Genomic DNA, 18837 nt, shown 5'->3' on the forward strand with positions numbered 1-18837 from the left:
GAGCACTTCAGGTGGAGTTTGGGGAGTAATCGGAAAGAAGCATGGACACTGAGCCACCTTTTCCCATCCAGGTGGACCCTCCCCTGCGGGGAATGAATAACTCAAAGATATTGGTGGTCACCTGTTGGCCGGGGTTCAAACCTGCAACCTTTTTGGTTACGGGAGGACACTCCAACCCACTGAGCCACCTGGCCAGGCGTGCCATAGGACTTTTTATCTGACTCCTCCATTCTCTCCCAAAACTCTGCCTTAAGTCTTTGGTGACCTGGAGGTAAAGTCCTGGCTCCTTATCTGCCATTCAGTCACCCTCTGGGTTTCCCCAGCTGAAGTCCTGACCATGGGGGACTGGGAGGGTCCAGCTCTGACCTGGTCCCTCAGACTAGAGGGGTCCCTCAGACTAGGGGCTCCAAATCCTTAGGGATCCAGCATTGCTCAGCATGAGGCTAGATCCCCTGAATGAATGAGTCCACGAATGAAGGGCAGCTCTCCAGCTGAACCTCAGGGTCAGCGGCAGCCTTGCTCCTGCCTTCCCCACAGTCAGGGCCAGAACCCAAAGATGTGTTGGGGCTCCCCCCTCTTGCTGGTGCTGAGTCTGTCCCAAGAGGCTGCTGGGATGATCCCCGAGTTCCTGCCCCACACAGAAAGCTGATGGAAGAGTGAACACTGAGCCACCTTTTTGAGTGCCTTTCATTTCTCTTGGTGAAATCTAAAGGGAGTTTGACTTTCAGGAAGGAAAGAATTGAGGTTCTTATCTTTGCTTATCCCTTTATCTCCTCCCTATCTGAATTTCTGATTCTCTGCCTATATGTCCAGCATTCAATTATGTGACATTTATTTTTAATTTGTATTTCAATTAAATGTATTGGGGGTAACATTGCTTAATAACATTAAATAAATATTAAGTGTAAAACCTTAAAATCTGACATCTGTGTGCTCCATTGTGTGCTCACCACCTGAAGTATCATCTTATCTCCTCACCATGTATTTTACCCTTTTACCTTCTTCATCCTCCCCACAACATCCTTCCCTCTGGTAACTAGTGTTCTGTTGTCTCAGATATTTCTTGAGCTCCTATTATGCGCCAGCATTGCTGGGGGCAATGCAGTTACTAAGACTGTTCAGGTCCCTGCCTCGGGGCAGACAGTTACAGCTGGGAGCGGGGAGAGCAGATGCTCGGGGCTGAGATGGAAGCAGCCAGGGCACTGTGGGAGCCCAGAGTAGTAACCCACTAGGGCCTAGGACAGGGGTGGGCACCCTTTTTGTGAGTGCGTGCCAAAACCAGCAAAACATCTGACTCAAAATCCTTCTGCGTGCCAACCCTAATTTTTTGAGAACATGTTACGCCTACTTGGTATCTCTTAAGGTGTACATATGCAAAGAACCTTGAAGAAATAATAAAATTTATTAGAGCGACAAAAACACAATATATAATGATGAAAAATACATTTATTTTGTAATGTATACATGTACACTGATAGTCCGACAGAAAACTTTATGACTCCGTTTGATATTATCAGTGGGACTTTTGCTGCTGCATCACTGATGACAGAGATTTTACATCAGGTTTATATTTCGTGACCTTCAGAGATATGCACGAGCTACTAGTTTCATCTGTCAGGCTACTCCTATTATGAGATTTAACAAAATTTATCACTGAGAACAAAGATTCACAAGCCTATGTGGATGAAAACATGGAGAGTAATGCTGTTGCAAAGCTTTTTAAACAGAAAAAATTTTCTGGAATGGCATTGTAAGTCCTCAATAATTTGTTTTCACACTATTGAAATTGCACTTCCCCTCTCTCGTCAATCCATGTCTATGGTCTTTTAAGATAACTTGTTATGTAAAATTATTTATTTATCTAAGATGCACCTACACTGAATTTAACTGAAAAATAAAGAAGTCGATATTAAGAAAAAGATTGTAAATGGAAGATTATAAGAGAGGGTTTTGCGTGCCAGCAAAAGTTATTGGCGTGCCATGTTTGGCACGTGTGCCAGGGGTTGCCCACCCATGGCCTAGGCAGTGGTTCTCAACCTTCCTAATGCTGCGACCCTTTAATACAGTTCCTCATGTTGTGGCGACCCCAAATTTCATTGTTACAAATTGAACATAATTAAAGCATAGTGATTAATCACAAAACAATATGTAATTATATATGTGTTTTCCGATGGTCTTAGGTGACCCCTGTGAAAGGGACGTTGGACCCCCAAAGGGGGTCGCGACCCACAGGTTGAGAACCGCTGCCCTAAAGGGTGTTGAGAAGGCTTTCTGGCTGAGAATATTAAGAGCTAACACATCTATCACTTTTTGTTGTTAATCCTTGCCCAGGATATTTTTTCCACTGATTTTCAGAGAGAGTGGGAGGGAGGGAGGAAAAGAGGGAGAGAGGAGGAGGAGGAGAGAGAAACATCTAGGTGAGAGAGACAATCAATTGGTTGCCTCCTCCTCGCGGGGGAACCGGGGCCAGGAAGGAGCCTGCAACCCAGGTATGTGGCCTTGACAGGAAATCGGACTCATGACCCTTCCGTGCTTGGGCTGATGCTCTAACCACTGAGATACCAGGGCACTTATGTCACTTTTAACATACATTATACCCACTCTAGAGCTGGGGAGACTGAGAACCCACGAACTTACGGGGCTTGTCCTAGCTGGAACAGCTAGGAGGCGGGCTGGTCCGGATCCTAGGATTCTGGCCGTGCAGGTTTAAAACCACTGCTGGAGGAGGCCTGGAGGCCAGAGCTGGGGGTGGAACTTGAAACCGCTTGTGTGGTGACCAATTGTCTGGGAAGAGAATTGAAACAGAGTAGGGAGGGGTCCAGAGCACTGCCTCCCGGGAATGCGCGCACCTGACTCGCTGTCAGTGAACACTATGCGCCTTGAGCACCTCTCTTGCTCTGTGGGCGTGTTTCTTGCCTGTGAAATAGGAGAGACTTGCTCCGCCTCCCGCCCAGCTGGGATGAGTAAATCCACGTGGGGTGTTGGCACAATTGGCGCTCATTAAATGCCAGCTGGTGTTATTATGACGCTTATCCCCATTATTATCCTTAATAACTAATTAATTAGAACTAATGCGTCCTCTCCGCGCCCAATTGGGTGTCTCCGGCAGCAAAGCCACCGGACCCCGCGGAGAGAGGAACGAGCTGCGTCTAAGACCTTCCCCCAACGCACATCCCAGCTCAGCCCATCCCCCCCCCAGCTCACATTTGGCTGGTAAAGCTGGGACTGGCTTGGATGGCACAGGCCTGGCAACCGGAGTCTGGGTGGGGGCGACCCTTGCGTCACCCCCAACTTCGTGGTGAGGGGTCCGAGAAGCCCGAAAGACCGTAGAGCGCTAGGACCCCGCAGCTCTGTCGGAGCCGGGTGTGTAGGCCCAGCTTACCCCCCCAGACCACGCCCATCTCCAAGATGATTGGCTCTCCACACCCGGCACGCGGCCCCGATTGGCGGAAGAGGCCTGGATGCCCCGCCCCTCCCCTCCCGGACCGTAGTCTCGGGGCCAGAGGCTCCAGGGCCGCAGGAGCGCTCGGCGGGGCGGACGGGCCGAGGTTGTCGGTGGTGGGGGGAGAGGGGCTCCCACGGTCGGGCTCGGGGGTCCCGTTTGCGGCGCGTCCGACGGCCCAGGCCGAGCCCGGAGTGCTGCCATGGGCCCGGGGCCCCCGACGGCCGGAGCTGGGGCGCCCCCGCGGCCGCTGTCCCTGACGGCGCGGCTGAGCTACGCCGTGGGCCACTTCCTCAACGACCTGTGCGCGTCCATGTGGTTCACCTACCTGCTGGTCTACCTGCACTCGGTGCGCACCTACAGCTCGCGCGGCGCCGGGATTCTGCTGCTGCTCGGCCAGGTGGCCGACGGGCTCTGCACGCCTCTGGTGGGCTACGAGGCCGACCGCGCCGCCGGCCGCTGCGCCCGCTGCGGGCCTCGCAAGGCCTGGCACCTGGTTGGTAAGTCGCTGCCGAGCCGCTCCCATTCACCTGCCTGCCCAGTGCCCCCAGTGGCCAGATCGTCCCCTCTGTGTCTGCCCCAGTGCCTGAGCCAACCCCTCTGCTGAACTCCCTGCCCTCCCCCCTCTTCTGTCTCTCTGTCCCTTGGCCTGAACCTGCCCCCTTGTCTGTCACATGACCTGAGCCTTCTGTCTCTGCCCCAGGCCGAGTCTTCTCCCTCTGTCTGCCTAAGGCTGCTGTCTGACCTGTCAAGCCCCTTCATCCGACTCAGTTGGTGTGACCTCCTGGTGCGCTTCCCTTAGTCTGACCCCTGGGGCTCCCTGAACCATCTTGGGGTTGGGTCTGTCAGTCTGGCTTGTCTGGCTTGACCTCCCCATCTCTCTATCAAGGTGACCACCAGGACAGCTTGGTCCAAGTGGGGGTCAGACTAGAGCCCCCTCTGCCTGGCCGTCCGTTTCTGCAGTGCTCTCTGTCCGTTCCTCCCCAATGTGGGCAACGTGGCGCTTGGGCGTTTGGGGGAGCTGCCCTGGCAGCTGAGAGTTGAGTTGGGGGCGGGTGAGACAGAAGCGTCAGGGGTCTGTACCTGACTAACGGGATGGGGTCTGCTGGACAGGTCGTGGGCTCACCCTCTGGCCTGGGGCCTTTGCCTGCCTAGAGGGCTGTTGGGGAGGGTAAGCAGCAGGTCCCAGGGGGCTGGGGCGCCCTGCCCTGTGCGCACTGATGATAAGCCTGTGTCCATGCGCCCTTCTCTGCCCGCCCAGGCCTTGAGCTTGGAGATTAGCCCTGGCCACTTTCCCTGGCACTAGTACCCACCACAGCCTGGCATTGGGGGCCCTCCAGGCATTTCAGGAGGCAGGACCGGGAATCCTGCCGCTCGGGGAACTCTGGAATTCTGGGTGGCAGCTTTTTAGAAGGCAGGCGGGAGGATGAGGGGTGAGACATTTACCCTGGGCCCTTTTGAGTGACGTTTTTGTCAGGTGCAACGGATCTCCAAATGGCCTGAGGGTGGCTTGCTTCGTGTGGCCACATCCCGGGGGTGGATTTCAGGTTTGTCAGGTCTGAGCTTGCCCGGGCTGTTCTTGGGCCACTTTAGACGGCTGGACACTCAGTGAGGGTCCCACCTGACCCCAGGAAGAACTTGATTTCCCCCGCAGAGGTGGGTGGTAGGGGTGCTGAGGGCACTTTTGTAAATAAGAACTGAACGGTTTGTGTTTATGCAAAACAGGCCTGGGGGTTGAGTGCCCCAACCAGATACCCAGGTCTCTACCTGCACCCCTTCATGCCCATCTTGAGGTGGAGGATCTGTGGAGAGAGGAAGCCAGGTAGCCCCTCAAAATGCCTGATAAGGTGACTAGAGCGATGGTCACCCCAGCAAGTGCCCACTTCCCTATTTGCCCCTGAGTCTGTGGGTGGTGGTGATAAACTCACTCTTTCCCTCAACAAGCCCTCCCAGCTGCCCTCTCGCCTAGAGAGGCCATCGGAGCCGGACATGGATACTCCTGTGAGGTCCAGGCTGGCAGGCGAACGGACTGGGCTTCATAAGAAAGAAGCAGAGCTCTGAGAAAGACAGGAAATTGCCTTTGGGGTTTTGGAGGATGAATGAAAGTGTGTTTCTGTGCCGGCTGTGGGGGTACATTCCAAGTAGTGGGAAGAGCTTGTGTGAAGGTGTGAAATATCATGGTTTTGAGGCCGCTGAGGTGGGGAGTAGCTCAGTAGTAGCCACTTTCACACATTAACTCTCAATTCTCACATCGACCTCAGGAGGCATTTCCATGTTCTGGACACTGAGGCCCCGAGAGCAGTCACATGCCCAAGGCCCCCCAGCCAGGCAGCCTCGCTCCAACAATGGTTAACTGGCCTGGGCAGCAGCAGGGTGGAGTCCACCCAGGGCTGCACATTCTTCTGACCAGCGTCTTCAGTTGGTGCTTGGCCTGCATTTGCCCAGGATGCCCCTCCCAATTCCAGAGAAAGAACCAAGCTGGTTTTGGTTTCATTTCCTGATCCCAGAGCTGTGGGGGCGAGCCAGGGTCTGGGGATGAGGTCACCTCCGGAGCCTGGGGGAGTAAGGAAGTCCAGCTGCCAGACCCCTGCTCAGGGATGGGGGAGGAAAGTGACTTTGATAGACCTGGGACCCATCCCAACAGGACCCACAGTCTGGTGGGGTAGGCAAACAGGAAACAAGCAGACAGACAGACAGTCAGACAGACATAAGAATTTCTGTGTGTGCTGAGGGGTGAGAGGAAAAGAAAGCAGGGTCCAGAATAGACCTTATTGAAGTGGCAAGGGGACTGTCAGTGACTGAGCTGATCAGAGGGAGGGCTTCTTTGAGGAGGTGGCATTTGAGTTGAGTCCCGAGGGATGGAAAGAAGAGCATTCCAGGCAGAGGGCACAGCATGTGCAAAGGTCCTGAGGCAGGACTGTGCCTGGCATGTTGGAAGAGCCCTCTGTGGCTAGAGTAGAGTGAGCAAAGGGGCAGGGAGGGGACGGGGGCAGGTTGTGCAGGGCCTTGGGGAGGACTTGGGCTTGTTCTGAGATATTGGAATGTTTGCCAGGGACAGGTCCCCTTATGAGCTAGGGCAGGATCCAGCCTCACCTGACCTCCTGACTCCTGGTGGCCCCCAGGATCCTTGGTAGGAACCGGGGAGGAAAAGGCTCGCTCCCGGGAATGGGAAGTTGTGGGTGTAAATGGTGTGTCTGTAGTGGGTGGTTTTCCAGGGGACCCCACAGCAGCCTTTCAACCTGCTGTGTGATCTCAGGGTCTCTGTGCTTCAGCTGCCCCACCTGTCATCAGGGGCAACCCCCGGGAGTCCTGGACTGCCATGGGGAGGCCCTGTTCTTCCTCCCTCTTATTACCTTGCCACACGTCCTGGTCCTGCCACTCATGTTACGGCGTGTAACCTCAGGACCATGCCAGCCTGTTCTGTGTCTCCATTGGACAGGTGGGTGGAGGCCTGCCCACCCCCCACCCGTTTGGCTGTGTGACTTCTAGGGAACCCCAGATCTATCTGCTTCAGTTTACCCATTTGTCACAGGGGCCATAAGCCTGAGGTGCTCTGGGCTGCTGATCCCATACACCACACTGCGTGACTTTGGGAGGGCCTCTAGCCTTTTCTGTGTCTCTGTTTTGTTCCCACCCGGTCACACCCCAGGGAGCCCTCGGCCACTGTGGGAAGGTCCGGCGTATGACCCCCTACTCTGCCCATCCACAGGCACCATCTGCGTTCTGCTCTCCTTCCCTTTCATCTTCAGCCCCTGCCTGGGCTGTGGGGCATCCACACCTGAGTGGGCCGCTCTCCTCTACTACGGGCCCTTCATTGTCATCTTCCAGTTTGGCTGGGCCGCTACACAGATTGCCCACCTCAGCCTCATCCCCGAGCTCGTCACCAATGACCACGAGAAGGTGGAGCTCACAGCTCTCAGGTACGACCCGGCAGGGCAGGGTGGGCGGGCATGTGCACAGCAGGTGAGGACCGGTCACACCCTCGGGGACTCCCAGCCCAGCTGATACGTCCGTAACGTAGTAACCAGTCACCTGCAGCTGCTTGTATAACGAATGACCACCAAGCAGCTTCAAACAGCATGTGTTTATCATGTCATGGTTTCTGTGGGTTAAGAGGCTGTCTCAGTGGGGTTTTCTGCTTCAATGTCAGTCTTGAGGCTAGAGCTGGTCTCATCTGAGGCTTGGGGTCCCTCTATCCTGCTCATGTAGTTGGTGGCAGAATGAATTTTCTTTTTCTTTTTTAAAAACTCCGCCCACCAGGGTGGCCTCCCCCCACATCCAGGCACTGGCTTCCAGGACAGCCTCCTTCCTGTGGAGTCCCCCCTCTTCCCCAATGGCATCATCCAAAGCTACGAGCTCCAGCTGCACAGGGCTTGCCTTCCGCACACAGACGCTCCCTGCACCCCCAGCCAGACGGAGACGCAGTACAGGGCCCGGGGCCCAGCGCCAGCCTGAGCGGGCTCCAGCCTTACACCACCTACAGGCTGCGCAAAAAACAAACAAACAAACAAAAAAACTTTTATTGATTTCAGAGAGGAAGGGAGAGGGAGAGAGAGAAACATCAATGATGAGAGAAAACCTTGATTGGCTGCCTCCTGCACACCTCCTACTGGGCAATCGAGCCAGAAACCTGGGCATATGCCCTTGACCGGAATGGAACCTGGAACCCTTCAGTCTGCAGGCCAACGCTCTGTCCACTGAGCCAAACCAGCTAGGGCTGAATTTTTTTTCTTTTCTAAAAATTGATTTTTAGCCCTGACCGGTTTGGCTCAGTGGATAGAGCGTCGGCCTGCGGACTCAAGGATTCCAGGTTCGATTCCGGTCAAGGGCATGTACCTTGGTTGCGGCCACATACCCAGTGGGGAGTTTGCGGGAGGCAGCTGATCGATGTTTCTCTCTCATCGATGTTTCTAGCTCTCTATTCCTCTCCCTTCCTCTCTAAAAAATCAATAAAATATATTAAAAAAATAAATAAATAAAAAAAAATTGATTTTTAGAGAGAGGGGAAGGGAGAGGGAGAGGGAGAAACATTGATGTGTGAGAGAGAAACAATGATAGGCTGCCTCATGCATGCCACCTACTGGGGATCAAGCCCACAACCCAGGCATGTGCCCTAACTAGGAATCGAACTGGCAACCTTCCAGTGCCCAACCAACTGAGTCACCCCAGCCAGGGCCAGAATTCAATTTCTTACAGACGGAGAGCTCATGGTGGCTTGCTGATTCTTTGACACCAGCAGGGAGTCAGATCTCAGGGATGGCTTAAGCCCTTTTTCTAAGAGTCACCTGAGAAGGCCAGGCCCACCCAGGATAGTCTGTAATTACACCTGAAAAATCCCTTCACCTGTAGCACAGAAGTTGCCTAAATGTGGGTGTGCTATCCCATCACATTCAAAGGTCCCATCCCCAAGGGGAGGGATGAGGCACAGCCGGACCGGGGCATGGGAGTCTCCAGAGCCGTCTTAGAATCCTGCCGACGACCAGTTGGTGCCCAGCTTATCCAGCACTTGCTTGAGGTGCTAAAGGAGGCTGTTCTGGATCTGCTGATCCTAGGAGCATTTGTGACGTGCTTGCTGTATGCCAGGCACAGTTCTGGGCCCTTCACATGGTCCTCTTCTTTAATCTTCACCACACACCCAGGTTGTCATGTGCCCAAGGCCAGACCAAAGTGCCTATGGGACATGCACGTGAAGAAAAAGGAGGTGGCAGTTCCAGCCCGAAGGGAGAGGGCATGTGAGGGTCGCCAGTGTTGCTGGAGCTCAAAGAGCCCAGCTGACAGTTGGCCCCCGGTAAGTGCATGTTACTCTTGCTATTCTGTAGCATCTTTGTTGAGGGTCCTGCCTACCTCCACCTCAGCCTGTTTGGTCCCAGTTTGGTCTGCTCCCCACCCGTCTTTGAGTTCCCCATTATGGCTGAGAGCTGCAAGCACTAACGACACGGGTTGCTCAATGCCCCGGCCCCTGAGGGCCCCAGATGTTAGGGGTCAGGCTACGCCAGGCCAAGCTCTGGTGCGCTTCTACCTGCAAGTGCTTTATTGCCAACGCTGTCATCGTCACTGTGACCTCTGGGTATTGTTCTTACATTTATTTATTTACTTATTTAAATAAATTTTTATTGATGTCAGAGAGGAAGGGAGAGAGATAGAAACGTCAATGATGAGAATCATTGATCGGCTGCCTTCTGCACACCCCCTACTGGGAACTGAGCCCGCAACCCAGGCATGTGCCCCAACTGAGAATGAAACCGTGACCTCCTGGTACATAGGTCAGTGCTCAACCACTGAGCACACCGGCCTGGCTGTTCTCCCTTTTAGAAAGGGAAACTGAGTCCTGGTGAGACCCAGAGGTTGCTCCTCCCCTGACCTTCCCAGCCCCTGAAGGGATATCACGCCGGGGCTGCAGGCCGGCGCAGACCCAGATGATCCTAGACCTTGCCCTGCTGAAGCCCAGGATCTTGGTACCAAGAATTCCAGAATCCTGGCTTCTGAGCATCTTGGGTTCTCAGACTTGACTGGACCCTACTTTGCTGAGTCTCTGCATCCCAGCCCCTTGTCGTGGTGGTTGAGGGTCAGAGTTGTAAATCATCGGACAACATGCAGGCTGGGTAAGCTGGGGCCAGCAGGGGCTTCCCTGGGGCCACCCAAGGTTTGGTGGCTAAAATTATCTGTCACCCGGAGGTTCCCCAGACACCACAAGCAGCTCTCACTGTGTGGCTGCCTGGAGAGGAAGTGGCCCTGTGGTTTCCCGGGCTGCCATGCTGAGGCCTCGCCTGTCCCCACCAGGTACGCCTTCACCGTGGTGGCCAATATCACTGTCTATGGTGCTGCCTGGCTCCTGCTCCACCTGCAGGCCTCTGCAAATACGGGGCCCACCCCGGATGTCAGTGACCAGCTGGGGGTCCAAGATGTGCCAGTATTTCGGGTGAGCTGGGGCCGGGGTCGGGGCCAAGGATGCTGCTGGCGGGATGGGCCCTCCCCCAGGCCCTGAACTTGGGCCTGGGCCGGGAGAGCCACTGCTGATGCCTTTTCTGCGGACCCTCAGAACCTCTCCCTTGTGGTGGTGGGCATTGGTGCCGTCTTCTCACTGCTGTTCCACCTGGGCACCAGGGAGGGGCGCAAGCAGCTGGTGGAGGAGCCGGATGAGCACAGCCCCCTGCTGGCCCCCACCACGGCCCGGCCCTTGCTGCTCTGGAAACACTGGCTGCGGCAGCCGGCCTTTTACCAGGTAGGTCTGTGATGGGGCAGAGCTGGCTGGAGTGGATGCCTGTCTCCCACCTGGCCCTTACTCTGGGGCTGCAGGCAGGATGGCCAGTAGATGAGCAAACAATTTTCCATTTCACAGCAGGGCAGACATTGCTAATCAATTACTGCTCTCTTCTCCCCCTGACCAGCTATGGTCCCTAATAGTGGGTCAGGTGTCCCTGCAGCTGGGCCCTGAGTCCCCTGCTGGTGGGAGTGGAGAAGGGCCTGTCTGACCCCTGAGCCAGCCCCTCTGTCTGCCCATAGGTGGGCTTCCTGTACATGAGCACGCGGCTCATCGTGAACTTGTCCCAGACGTACATGGCCATGTACCTCACCTACTCCCTCAACTTGCCCAAGGTGAGCTGGGGAGGGCGGGCCAGGGCCGCGGGTGGGTCCTGAGCCCAAGGAGGCCCACCTGACACGCCCATGTCCACTCTGCCCCCACAGAAGTTCATCGCCACCATCCCACTGGTGATGTATCTCAGCGGTTTCTTCTCCTCCTTCCTCATGAACCCGATCAACAAGTGGATCGGGAGGAATGTGAGCGTGCGGGTTGGTGGGGGGCAGGGGGTCACGCATAGACAAGGACCCTCATAACGCAGATGCACAGAACCCAGGTAATTGCATACCTCAGCTTCTACACCTTGTAGCTGCCCTGTGTCGCAGATCCATGTTCTAGAATCCTGGCTTCTGAGTGTCTTGGGGCTGCAGAGCTCTAGAAATTTCTGTGCTGACCATGTGCTAGCCAGGGTGGCTATGGAGTACTTGAAATGTGGCAGGCATGATGGAAGAGCTGAATGACTTTTTTTAAAAATATATTTTATTGATGTTTTTACAGAGAGGAAGGGAGAGGGATAGAGAGCTAGAAACATCGATGAGAGAGAAACATCGGTCAGCTGCTTCCTGCACACCCCCAACTGGGGATGTGCCCGCAACCAAGGTACATGCCCTTGACCGGAATCGAACCTGGGACCCTTCAGTCCGCAGGCTGACGCTCTATCCACTGAGCCAAACCGGTCAGGGCAAGAACTGAATGATTTATTAAAAAATTTTAAAATGTATTTTTGATTTCAGAGAGGGAGAGAGAGAAACATCAATGATGAGTCATTGACTGGCTGCCTCCTGCACCTACTGCACTGGGGATTGAGCCCATAACCCAGGCATGTGCCCTGATCAGGAATCATACCGTGACCTTCTGGTTCATAGGTCAATGCTCAACCATTGAGCCATGCTGGCTGGGCCATTTTATTTAATATTGATTGATTTGCACTTAAGATGTAAATAGCCATCTGTCCCTAGACTGTCAGCTCCTGGGTGAGGTCAGAGCTGGGGGCTCCTTAGGGGTGGCCCAGCTTGACCCCCTCACTCTCTGGGGTTAGGGACTAGGTGGTGGTGGATTGAAGACCAGAGAGGGCAAGCGCCAGGCTAGGAGCTGCACAGTGAGGGGGCCTGATGCTGGTCTCTCCTGCAGATGACTTACTTCGTGGGCCTTCTGGTGATCCTGGCCTTTGCAGCCTGGGTGGCATTGGCAGATGGGCTGGGTGTAGCTGTCTATGCAGCAGCTGTGCTGCTGGGCATGGGCTGTGCCACCATCCTTGTCACGTCACTGGCCATGACAGCTGACCTCATCGGCCCCCACACGGTAGGGCTGGTGGGCAGGGCTGGGTGGGGGTTGGGGCCCAGGTCTCGGGCCCAGGCCAAGGGTGTTAACCTCCCTGCCTGTGTCCTCCCAGCACAGTGGAGCCTTCGTGTACGGCGCCATGAGCTTCTCGGATAAGGTAGCCAACGGGCTGGCAGTCATGGTCATCCAGAGCCTGTACCCCTGCTCGTGAGTGTGACCCATTTGTAGTTCATGTAGCAAAGGCGCACTGTGTGTGCCCGGTACTGCTCCAGGTCTAGGGCATCGGGGGAATGCGAGTGGGCAGTGCTACAGGGGAGCCGGGCTGTGTCACTCAGACCCTCAGAGCCTGGGATTTCAGTCCTGATGATTCTAGAGCAGTCGTGGGCAAACTACGGCCCGCGGGCCGGATCCTGCCCGTTTGAAATGAATAAAACTAAAAAAAAAAAAAAGACCGTACCCTTTTATGTAATGATGTTTACTTTGAATTTATATTAGTTCACACAAACACTCCATCCATGCTTTTGTTCCGGCCCTCCGGTCCAGTTTAAGAACCCATTGTGGCCTTCGAGTCAAAAAGTTTGCCCACCCCTGCTCTAGACCACTGAGTTCTCGCCTTATAGAAGCCCAGGATCTGGGAACCAGAACTAGCCTGGTCCTTTGTCGTCATGGAGTTGGGGGTAATACAAGCCATGTTAATCACAGGAATAAATGTGTGATCCAGACCAGTGGCCAGGGGGGTGAGGGACACCACATATGGAGGCCTGACTGGTGCAGGTCAGGGAGGACTTCCTTGAGGAGGTGACATTGTCCTGAGAACTGGGGGGTATCGGAGTTCTCGGCAAATGGGAAGGAATAGCCAGTGCAAAGGCCCTGGAGCAGGACCAGGCCTGGTTTGTTGGAACAACACAATGGAGGCCCGTGTAGCTGGAGCAGAGTGAGTGAAGGGGAGAGAGTGGGGAGAGGTTTGCGCAAGTCATGTAGAGCCTTGTGGAGGACTTGGCCTTTCACGCCAAGGGAGTTTGGGAGATGTGGAAGGACCCGGGCAGAGGGGAGGCCTGACTCAGGTGCTTACAGGCGCCCTCTGGTGGCTGCCTTCAGAAGAACAGTCTGGAAGGTGAGGGCTGGAGCCTTGGCAGGAACAGCCACACTGGTCCAGGTGGGTGATGATGGGCTGGTCCAGGTGGAGGGAGAGGAAGGGAGCAGTGGGAAGAGCTGCGATAGACTTTGAAGGCACAGCTGGTAGTACCGGCTGAACTGTCATGTCGGAGGAGGAAAGGTGGTCAAGGGCGACCCCCTGGTTCTGGCCCGAAGCTGAAGTGGGCGGAGTAAGAGGCTCAGGCTCGAGAGTCCCCACAAATGTCTGCTCACCTGCTCTGTCCTCCCCCTTCCCCAGCTCGGAGCTCTGCTGCAGGGCCTGCGTAGGCTTCTACCACTGGGTGATGGTGGCTGTGACAGGCGGCGTAGGTGTGGCCGCCGCCCTCTCCCTCTGCAGTCTCCTCATCTGGCCCATCCGCCTGCGGAGTTGTGAGTTGTGGACACTCCCCTCCATTCCCAACCTGGTCATGGGTGGGAGGACTGGGGCAGGCCCCGTGCTCACCAAACCCCCCTCTCTTGCAGGAGTCCCTGGAGCTCAAGCCTGACTTTCCCATATGGCCTCCTGCCCTATGCAAATGAGCTGCAACTGCACATTTCAAGCCCTGCTCCTCAGGTGCCCACCTTCCCCTTGCCTGGCTGCAGGGATGGTGGGTGAGGACAAGAGGGGCTGGACCCCACTGGCTCATCTCCACCGGGCGAGACACATAGCTAGGCCCTCTGGTATCGGAAGCTCATGGGTCCTCATAGACTTGGGGTGCCCTTGCTATGTTGCATGGGACTGCCCTGAACTCAGCTCCCCTCACCCCTGGTCTAGCTGGGGTCTCCAGGGCACTGCTGGCAGTGAATAAAGAGCTGCTCGCGGGAAGGACTGACCTCCGCTGTCTTCCTGGGCCCAGGACGGGGAGGGCAGTAGGGTCCCTACTCTGTCACTGGGGTCTTGGCTAGTAACTCCCTTCACCTGGCCGACCGGCGCCCCAGTCCCCAGATGTAGACAGACACCTGAGGAGAGGCACAGGGCCCCCACAGGGGACGGTCTTTATCAGACAGTGGGCATGTAGATGGGTGGGGACCGCTGGCCAGTGGATGGGCAATAGGGTTCCAGGTCCCACTGCCGGTAGTTCTGGGTTGTGTAGAGCGGACGCTGCATTGCCGACAAGTAGGGTACGTAGTCCGACACCCGCCCCAGCGGCTCCACCCCGTATTGGTGCCTGTTGACCACTGTGGGACAGGACCCAAGTCACCTCCTGGCTCCTGTTTCCTGGACCCAGGCAGTTTTACCCCCTCCCCTGGCCCCTGTGATGTCAGCCTCACCATATTCCTTGCCCCGGATGGGTCTGTCTTTCCACAGCATGGCCCCCCACCGCGTGCTGGGGGCTCTGTACTGAGCGGGCATGATGGGGTCATACCAGGCAGTCTCCTGGAGGCGCTGGGTTTGGGCTGCAGGGAGAGTGGAGAGAAGGTCATCTTTGGCCCTTGAGACTGGCTAGGGTCAAGGTGGGCGGCCAGGCACGCACCTGAGGGCATGCTGTGCTTCCGGTGGCTGTGGCATCCATGCCAGTGGGCATAAGCCTCCCGGTAGGGGCTGTCCAGGGCCCGTGGGAGCGTGTACCAGGCCTCACGGGGGTCCGAGTTGGTTAGGCCGGTGTACCATGTCTGGCCGGCAGAGTCACGTCCCATGGGTGTATACTTCCAGCGCACTGCCTGCTTGATGGCTGGTGTCCAGCGGGGCCCCTCCAGGGACAGGTAGTCATCACTAAGGGTGGAGGTAGGGGGCAGAGGCTAAGCCCGTGGCTGTCCCCTGCCCCTCCCTGGGCCACAGCTTGCTCATCTCCAGAATGGGTCTTTTACCCTCACTGCCACATGTGACATGGAGGGTGCAAAGGCCCAGCCCACACCGCAGAGGGCCTCCTCCAGCTCCACTTGGCCATGTGTCCTCAGCACTGGACACTCCCGCCCAGGCTGGCAGGAGAGGCCCCCTCCTCTCTGCCACAGCCTCCCCAGAACCCTCAACCTTTCACCTTTTCTTGCCTCTCCCCCAAGGGCCACCAGGGAGCGAGGATATAAAAGCTCTGGCCACTCCTGTGGTCCTAAGTCCTTGTCCAGCCTCCAGGAAGCCCCTTGGTCCACAGGCACACCAGGGAGACGTGGTCTCAGCTGAGTGAGAGCATGTGGGGTGCCCACCCAGTCATCAGGGACCACTGGGAGTGAGGACAAGCTTCCATTTAAAGGACAAACTATGTAGCGATTCATTTGTGCCTATTCCAGAGGGCAGCTCTGGTGCCAGAGCCTGTTTAGGTTGAGAACACAAGCAAACTGAGAAAGTAGGTGGGGGAAGGAGAGGAGGAGGAGGGAGGAGACCACTCCAAGTGAAGGAAGTAACATGTGCAACTGCTCTGGGGCAGCAGAGGATGGGTTAAGGAACAAAGGGCTGCAGTGCAGAGGTTAGTGGAAATATGCTGAGGGCAGAAATCAAACCTTAATGAGGTACCATTAAAACTAAAAAGCAGAGCCCTGACCAGGGAGCACAGCTGGTTAAAGCACTGTCCCCATATGCCAGATTTCGGGTTTGATCCCTGACCAGGGCACATACAAGAACTGACTAAGAATGTATAAATAAGTGGAACAACAAATTGATATTTCTTTCTCCCCCGCCCCCACCTACCTCTCTGAAATCAATTTTTAAAAAAGGCAGAAAACAACCAATGCTGTTCATGTGAAGCTGCAGGGAAACTTGCTTAAGCATAACCCTCACGTGGCAGCTCCTTCTGGAACGCATCCTCATAGCACCACTGCCCGAGGGACAGAGATGTGCGTGTGCTCACCTAGTGAGCTCGCTCCTGGAAAACCCCCGGGGAGTGAGCCTGGCTGCCCAGGAGGCCTCAGCAGGGCCACGGACAGAACGCTGTCATCACTGCCATGCAGAGCCCGGCTAGTTCTCCCTCCAGCAGATTTTTTTTTTTAATTGATTTTTCACAGAGAGGAAGGGAGAGAGATAGTCAGAAACATCGATGAGAGAGAAACATCGATCAGCCTCCTCCTGCACACCTCCCACTGGAGATGTGCCCGCAACCAAGGCACACGCCCCTGACCGGAATCGAACCCGGGACCCTCCAGTCCGCAGGCCGATGCTCTATCCACTGAGCCAAACCGGCTACGGCCCTCCAGCAGATTTGATAGGAGCATCAAAACTAGAAACACGGGGTCTCGTCAAAGGTGGAACGAGCCTGGTAGGTTCGGGAACATCAGTCTCAGAAACCTGGCAGACCGGACTTGCCACCCAAAGGGACATTTCAAGGTCGCCTGGGGTACCCCGCCCTTTTGAAACTAGGATTTCTAAACTGCAAAATGCACATGGTCTGTAAAATGCAATTAAAATGCTCCAATGTAATATACAATGACCAGAGAGTACCCCTTTACCCCAGCCACCACCTGGACCTGGGCTGCCACTCCATTTCTTCCGGAAATGGGCAGCACATGCCTGTGTCCCCACTAGTACAGAAATGTGGACACTTGCTGCCCTGTTTCACATCTTTTTTTCTCCCCTTGCATATGGAGTGGCACAAAGAACACTCATCTAACTTTGATTTTTCGGCTGCAAAATAATAACTTATTCAAACAGCCACTTATTAATGGATACTCTACTGCAGGGGTCCTCAAAACTACAGCCCGCGGGCCACATGCAAATACAAATATTGTATTTGTTCCCGTTTTGTTTTTTTACTTCAAAATAAGATATGTGCAGTGTGCATAGAAATTTGTTCATAGTTTTTTTTTAAACTAGTCCGGCCCTCCAACGGTCTGAGGGACAGTGAACTGGCCCCCCGTTTAAAAAGTTTGAGGACCCCTGCTCTACTGGGTTGAGTGTCCTCGCAATGGACATCCACCTGGAACCTCACATGAACTTATTTGGAAACAGGAACTTAGCAGATAGAACGAAGATGAGGTCACAGTGGGTAGGGTGGGCCCTGTGTCCTCATAAGGACAGGGGAATCCGGACACACACACAGGAGGAGGTCAATCATGAAGGCAAGTGTCTACAAGCTGAGGGACACCAAGAATTGCCAGTAAATCACCAGGAGCCAGGAGAAAATGGAACAGACGTTCTCTCCTAGTCCCGGAAGGAACCAGCCCTGCTGACACCTTGATCTTGGATTTCTGGTCTCCAGAACATGGGAGAGAATAAATCCCTGGCATTTAAGCTACCCAGTGTGTGTTACAGCAATCCCAGGAAACTCCCAGATACCTGCTTTCTCAGTTTGCTCTGTGTTGGCCCACAGTGAGCAATCATGTGTGACTTGCACACCCCCCACCAGTCTCCAAGCCTGCCTTGCTCTGACCGTTAGCGGGGGTGGGGGGGTGAAGGGAAGGGGAGGCTACCCAGGTGCAGGTGGATGGGAGGTGCAGGGAACTGACCAGTGAGGGGCAGCACCAACGTGCCCTTTTTGAAGAATTGAACACTTGGGAAAAGCCAAAACAAATCCCATCACCCAATCCAGAGAGGCCGTGCCTGGGGGTAGGGTGAGCACTCACCTGTAGAGAGGTGGCGGGAAGTCCTCTTCGAGGGCCCCCTGGGGGACATAGGACTGGGTGGCCTCCCGCCTCAGGGTCTGCATGTCTGCCTCTGGGTTCTTGGGTGCTCCTGCCTAGAAGGCCTGCGAGGCCATTGTTGCAGCAACAAAGACCATTCTCTGTGTCCTGGCAATGCGGCTGGTAGCCTGGCGCCCATCCAGGCCACTCCCTCCTGCCCCAGCTGAGGGGCTGACGGAAGGAGGTGGGGCCACAGCTGGGTGGCGGGCCTCAGTGCTCCCTTCCCTCCCCACATGGGGGTCTCTGAGCCAGAGAGCGCTTCTGATGCTCAGGCCAGAACTGCCAGTCCCCAACCCGTCCCTTCTCACCCCACCCCATCCAGTCCTCAGGTTTCAAAATCCATCAGAGCAAAAACCTGCGGACAAATGTTCATAGCAGCATGATTCACAACCACCAGCGAGTGGAAACAACCAAAATGCCCATCAACTCAACACAATGTGGTCCATCCATGCCCGCGTGAAGTATCACTCAGCATGAGAAGTGCTGCTGCAATGGGGAGGATCTTAAAAGCAGGAGCTCAGTGAGAGAAGCCAGACACAAAGCCATAGTGTGTGATTCCATTTATGGGAAATGTCCACGACAGGCCCATCCAGAGACAGAGAGTGGGTTCATGGTTGCCGGGGGCGGAGGGGACTGAGTGGAGGTGTGGTTTTTGGGAGGGTAATGGAAATGTTCTGGAGTTGGAGGTGCTGTTTGCACAACATTATAAATACACCAAATGCCACGGAATGTTAAGTTTAAGAAGGTAAACATTAAGTTATGCATATTTTACCACAATTAAAAAATAATAAAATCCACAACCTCCCCTCTTTTCACCACCTCCACCGGGTCCAGGCCAGTCACATCATCACAG

General features: G+C 55.2%; 2 protein-coding genes across 2 annotated transcripts; one reads left to right on the forward strand and one right to left on the reverse strand.

Annotated features, from left to right (window-relative positions):
• Nucleotides 1-3500: 3500 nt before the first annotated feature.
• On the forward strand, nucleotides 3501-14262 carry MFSD12 (major facilitator superfamily domain containing 12). The gene is made up of 10 exons (XM_059697195.1): nucleotides 3501-3942; nucleotides 7152-7362; nucleotides 10223-10361; nucleotides 10482-10664; nucleotides 10946-11038; nucleotides 11129-11221; nucleotides 12153-12323; nucleotides 12415-12509; nucleotides 13696-13826; nucleotides 13920-14262. Coding segments are annotated over exons 1-10 (1416 nt in total). The 5' UTR covers nucleotides 3501-3644; the 3' UTR covers nucleotides 13922-14262.
• Nucleotides 14263-14401: 139 nt separating this feature from the next.
• Nucleotides 14402-18208, reverse strand: TEKTIP1 (tektin bundle interacting protein 1). The gene is made up of 3 exons (XM_059697197.1): nucleotides 17928-18208; nucleotides 14912-15150; nucleotides 14402-14834 (listed from the first exon to the last, which is right to left on the reverse strand). The coding sequence occupies exons 1-3, from the start codon at nucleotides 18008-18010 to the stop codon at nucleotides 14635-14637; spliced, it is 522 nt and encodes a 173-aa protein (XP_059553180.1). The 5' UTR covers nucleotides 18011-18208; the 3' UTR covers nucleotides 14402-14634.
• Nucleotides 18209-18837: the final 629 nt, after the last annotated feature.

This window comes from Myotis daubentonii, chromosome 5 (assembly GCF_963259705.1).
Source record: "Myotis daubentonii chromosome 5, mMyoDau2.1, whole genome shotgun sequence".
NCBI lineage: Eukaryota > Metazoa > Chordata > Mammalia > Chiroptera > Vespertilionidae > Myotis > Myotis daubentonii.